Genomic DNA, 6,000 nt, shown 5'->3' with positions numbered 1-6,000 from the left:
TCTTAGAAGAGAAGATAGGAGTAAATTTTTATGACCTTTGGTTAAGCAAAGCTCTCTTATCTGGGACAGCAAGAAAAAACAGTGTTTTGTTTTGTTTTGTTTTGTTTTGTTTTGTTTTGTTTTGTTTTTTGAGACAGAGTCTCACTCTGTCACCAGGCTGGAGTGCAGTGGCACCATCTTGGCTCACTGCAACCTCCACCTCCTGGGTTCAAACAATTCTCCTGCCTCAGCCTCCCGAGTAGCCGGGACTACAGGCGCGCACCACCACACCCAGGTACTTTTTTCGTATTTTTTATTAGAGACAGGGTTTCACCATGTTGGCCAGGATGGTCTCGATCTCCTGGCCTTGTGATCTGCCAGCCTCGGCCTCCCACAGTGCTGGGAGTACAGATGTGAGCCACTGCACCCAGCCAAAACAGTGGTTCTTAAGCTTTTGGGAGGGCTAGACACCCATTTGAGAATCTGCTAAAGGCATAGGCTCTCTTCCCAGAAATGTCAAGGACATGACCACACTGTGAACCTCCTGGACTCATCTTGTCACTCCCAGCTATGCAGACTTTGCAAATGATATTCCGCCTGAGGTCAGACAGGGGAGCTTCAGAACTAACACAGCAGACTCTGCAGCAGAACTCTTGGCTGGAGCTGGGTTTCAAGCTATTCAATACCTTCATAGATGTTATGAACCCCAGCGACAGCCAAAGGAGGCTAGAGGGGAAGTTAACACCAACTCAGGAAGCACCTCAAAAACCACACCCCAAAGCCTTAAGTTATCCTCTCAAATGTCGATTTTTCCTTTCTTTGCTCCTTGGGGAAAATATCACTGTCTTCCTTTGGGATTAGGGAGTGGGTGTGTTGACAACTTCAAGCACAGTTACTCACTCTAATTTACGATTCATTAGAACAATTGTCTATGATTCAGTCTAAATTAGAATATGGCCTGTGTTACCCCAGACCTGCAGATCGTGGGTTCTCAACTGAATGCTTCAACTCCTTCTCCTTCCAAAGGTTTCACTGCGAGTTTGTGAGGCAGCCAACAGGGCTGATAAAATCTAGAGCTCACAGCATGGGCACCAACTAAGAGTCTGACTGCCCTAAGCTCTCCCTCCAGGCCACTGAATACATCCATGAGCATGTCTGCTGATGGGGCACACACAGGAGTAAAACAGGCAAGGCCATCAAGCTGGGCTGAGGACCCGCCCCTGATCGCCAACCACAGGCCAGCTCTCTGAGGTCAGTTACCACTTTCTGGTTATCTCTCTTTTTTCATTTCTTTTTCTGGCCCATCCAGTCATTTACTTCTACAGCATTAATATAATCATCAGGTCACTATAAAATACTGAGCCCATAACCTTTTTTAAGTCCCTCTTCCTGTTGGGTTAAAACTAAAAGCAGAAGTTATGCCTCAGAACCTAGTAACTGGCATGCATGCTGGGATAAGACCAACTCCAAAATTTCATAACTCTCCACACATTGATTTCTGCCTGAACTTCCTTCCTCCAGGTGCACTCCCACCCCAAAAATGAGGAACTCTGATCCTGTTGTAAAAGGCTTTTGTGTCTGAAAATTGGCATTTTTATTGATTTCCTAGCTAAGATCTCATTCTTCAGCATTCGGCGACTACATTTGTTAAAATAACTAAATGGGAGGCCACTCAACGGAGGTGGCTCTAATGCCCTGGGTTGCCACATTAGCAAGCAGAAACCTAACTCAGAATTTTAAAGAAAATGAAACAAGCTCAGCCAATCCCAGTTGGTTGAGTGGGCACTGGCTATATTATCTTGAACTTCCCACTGGAATAATCCAAATGAGGCAATGGATCAAACTCTAACCCAGCAAATACTTTCTCTTCTCTGCCTCCATGTTCGACTTATAAAAGCCCCTCCCTCTGCTCCTTCGGTAAAGCCCTGACCCACTTCCAGTGTGAGCTACCTGACTGATGAATCACTGTCTCCGTAAATAAACTCTCTAAAATTTTAATGTGCCAAAGTTTCTCTTTAACACAGTAGAATGCATTGTCAGGAGAGAATGTGGGATCACTTCTCCAAAAAAGGGGCTCCCAGTGGGGCAAGCCCGTTTGGTTGGTGTAGAAGGGGTCCTTCCAGAAGCAACAGTTAGGAAATGCCTGGCTGAGCACCACTGCGTGGAACCTTCTGTACAAGATGCCCTAGGGCAAGATGCGAGTGGGGAGGAGCTGATAGTGTGCGTGGGCAGGCAAAAGCAGACAGGCAGAACAGGGTGGGGTGGACTCCTCCTGGGACAGTCTGTGCGTTTGAAATAAATCTGTTAATAACTGCTGGAGGCATGGGGAAATCCCAGAAAGACACTCTCAGATTTAAAACACTAGTAACCTACTATGCATAAGCAAGGAGAAACTGTTTTATTCCAAAGGGAGAAGAATAGAGAGAAGGCAGAGGAAAAGAGGTGGAGAGACTGAAAGGGAGGAGGGGCAGGGAGAAAGGAAGGAGAAGGCTGCATTCTGGGATGTATTTCCTCTGTTCACAGATGTTCACGAAGCCCATTCAACCCCGAACGCTTGGTATGAGTGATGTCTGTGTCTGTGTGTCTGTCTTAATGTGTGTCTGTGTGTGTGTGTGTGTCTGTCTTAATGTGTGTCTGTGTGTGTGTCTCTGTGTCCGTGTCTTAATGTGTGTGTGTGTTTCTGTTTGTGTTCCTGTGTCTGTGTATCTCTGTGTCTGTCTAAATGTGTCTGTGTGTCTCTGCGTCTGCATGTCTGTTTTAATGTGTGTTTGTGTGTGTGTCCCTGTGTGTCCGTGTATACCCGTGTCTGTGTGTCTTAATGTGTGTCTGTGTCTGTGTGTTTCTATGTTTGTGTTCCTGTGTCTGTGTGTCTGTCTTAATGTGTCTGTGTCTGTGTCTGTGTGTCTCTGTGTCTGTCTTCTTGTGTGTCTGTGTGTGTCTCTGTGTGTCCGCGTGTTCCTGTGTCTGTGTGTCTCTGTATGGGTGCCTATGTCTGTGTGTGTCTCCATGTCTTTGTGTATGTGCTTGTGTGTGCCTGTGTTTCAGGCCAGGTTGATGTAGTGCAAAAACCAATCCAACCAATGTGGAGTCAGAGACTGGAGGCACAGACAGAAGACCATGGAAACATCTTCCAGAAATAAGCAGGAGCTCGGAGAGAAACTTGGACTTCCTCTGGCCAAGGAACGACACAGCAGGGGCAGAGTGGCAGGACTGAGCCAAGTACACCCAGAAGCCTCACCAATGTGTGGCTTCCACACCTGCAGCACAGCGGGTGCACTACAGGTCACCACAGAGACAGCGGGGATGGAAGATCGGGAGAATCATTGTGACCCTTAACATCTTCCATTTGGAGCATTTCTGTTCATTATGCTTCTTAATAAATGTTTGCAGTACATATTCTCACTTATAAGTGGGAGCTAAATGATAAGAACTTATGAACACAAAGAAGGGGACAGCCAACACTGGGGTCTACTTGGTGGTGGAGGGTGGGAGGAGGGAGAGAGGCAGAAAAGATAACTATTGGGTGCTGGGCTTAATACCTGGGTGACAAAATAATCTGTACAACAAACCCCTGTGACACAAGTTCACCTATATAACAAACCTTCACATGTACTCCTGAACCTAAAATAGACGTTTTTTTAAAGAAAGGAAAAACATTGGTCCCATATTTCAGATATTTTAGAAGCAGTAGAATTGAGAAAATATCCCACTGATGAATTTTCCATCAAATTTATAACTTGAGTTAATTTATGAAAAAATGTCATAATTTAAATAATGATTAACATCTGTCTAGCACTTACTCCAAGCCAGGCACTGGTTTTTGTTGCTGTTGGTGGTGGTGGTGTTTTATTTAATCCTTACAATAGCCACATTTATAGATATGATTATCCCTCTTTTCTCCATGAGAAAAATGAGGCACGGAGAGTACCTTGTCTAAGGCCACACAGCTAGAAAGTGTCAAAACTGGGATTTGATATTTTGGGTGCAGATGCTTGGCCACCGTGTGATCCTGCCTGAAAAGCAGAGGTTTTAAGTAACAGGTTAACAAGGGTAAATGGTTTACTCGAAACTGAAATTATGGAAGCTAAAAAATCAAAAGCAGTGAATCAAAATTAGGTAGGAGTTACTCCAGGAAGGTTTCCTTGAGAAAATGGATTTGAAGTGGGGGAAGTTATAGAAACAGGTGCACAAAGATGCCTATAGCCTCCTGGTTTGTCAGAGCCTGGCAGGCAGGAAGACAGCATCTCTGCAACTATCAGGCCATCTTCATAGAAATTACCATTTTCCATTCTGTTTTGTTTATTTTTGTTTTGTTTTGTTTGCTTTTAAAACTGGCAAGAAACAAAATTCAGACTAATAGTCAATGATGGTAAGGGTGTAAGGAAATGGGTCCCCTATTGCCTGTGGCATTGTAGATTGGTACAACCCAGTTGAAATGTATTATGATTTGGCAATATATCTCAAGAGCTATAAAAATATCCAAGCTCTCTGAGCCAGCACTTTCGTTTCTAGGAGTCTACTCCTGGAAATGAAACACTCCTAGAACATGAAGGGGAAGGAACTATGTGCACAAGAAGGTTCATTGCACTGACATTTACAGGAACAAGGTAGTACAACTGGATAAATAAGCTTCTAACATTAGAGACATGTTAGGAAAACTGTGTTAACGTTCGTAACATTACTGTTTATTAAAATAATGATTATGAATACTAGGAGACAACATATAAAATGATAATGAGTGCTACAGTGTTAAATAATATGTACACAGAAATATCCATACATATGCTGATCCCCAGAGAAATCTATTTATTTCTGTTACCATTTTTTTTTCAGACACAGTCATGCTCTGTTGTCTAGGCTGGAGTGCAGAGGCACCATCTCAGCTCACCGCAACCTCTACATCCTGGGTTTAAGCAATTCTCATGCCTCAGCCTCCTGAGTAGCTGGGATTATAGGCACATGCCACCATGCCCAGCTAATTTTTTTGTATTTATAGTAGAGATGGGGTTTTGCCATGTTGGCCAGGCTGGTCTTGAACGCCTGACTTCAAGTGATCTACCAGCCTTAGCCTCTGATGTGGTCTGGCTCTGCGTTCCCACACAAATCTCATCTTGAATTGTACTCCCATAATTCCCACATGTTGTGGGAGGGACATGATGGGAGATAATTTTAATCATGGGGACGGTTTCCCCCATACTGTTCTCATGGTAGTGAGTAAGTCTCATGAGATCTGATAGGTTTATCAGAGGTTTCTGCTTTTGCAAATTCCTCATTTTCTCTTGCCACCACCATGTAAGAAGTGCCTTTCGCCACCTGCCATGATTCTGAGGCCTCCCCAGCCACGCGGAACTGTAAGTCCAATTAAACCTCTTTTTCCTCCCAGTCTCGGGTATGTCTTTATCAGCAGCATGAAAATGGACTAATACAGCCTTCCAAAGTGCTGGGATTACAGGCATGAGCCACCGCGCCTGGCACCATTTTTAAAAACAACTAGCAACCTAAGGAAAAACCTCGAAGGATATCCATCAAAATGCGAAGAATAATTATTATAAAGTAACAGCAACATCAGAGTCTTTATTCTTCTTTTGACAAATTTTCTGTTATATGCTTAAATTACTTTTTAGCAAACCAAAGCAGTGAAGAAGAGAACCCCCTTCTTATTGGCAGGCAACCCCACACTCACCGTGAACACTTTCTCTGGGGTCCCCTTAGCTCTCATGTTGGTGTCATGGACCTGCTTGAGAATCATCCAGGCTTCATCATGTTTTCCCATCTGGTGAAACCAAGGAAAGACACAGGAAAAATTCATTGCTGACTATGCCTTCTGTTCATTAGGGGTGGAAAATCCCACGAACTCAATGGGAATGTTGATACGAGCATTCCTACCAGGTCTGAGGCAATTGCATGTGGACTCATTACCATCTAGGACCTGTGAAAGACCAGGACAAGCTTCCATTCCCAGTCAATCTTACAAGGATAATAAGGTCGTGCTTTCAAGGTGTAAATGCTAGGTAGTATTAT

At 44.0% G+C, this 6,000-nt stretch overlaps 1 protein-coding gene across 2 annotated transcripts in view; it reads right to left on the bottom strand.

The window, feature by feature from the left end:
• Positions 1-6,000, bottom strand: part of SV2B (synaptic vesicle glycoprotein 2B) — a 192,222-nt gene that overhangs the window by 30,331 nt on the left and 155,891 nt on the right. For both annotated transcript variants that reach the window (XM_011947396.1, XM_011947397.1), the window contains one exon: positions 5,663-5,752. In XM_011947396.1, coding sequence (XP_011802786.1) covers positions 5,663-5,752 — 90 coding nt within the window. The remainder of the gene's footprint in view (positions 1-5,662; positions 5,753-6,000) is intronic.

Source organism: Colobus angolensis, unplaced genomic scaffold, assembly GCF_000951035.1.
Source record: "Colobus angolensis palliatus isolate OR3802 unplaced genomic scaffold, Cang.pa_1.0 Scaffold264, whole genome shotgun sequence".
Lineage (NCBI taxonomy): Eukaryota > Metazoa > Chordata > Mammalia > Primates > Cercopithecidae > Colobus > Colobus angolensis.
The sequence above is the reverse complement of the archived record's forward strand: the minus strand, read 5'-3'. Positions and strand labels throughout refer to the sequence as shown.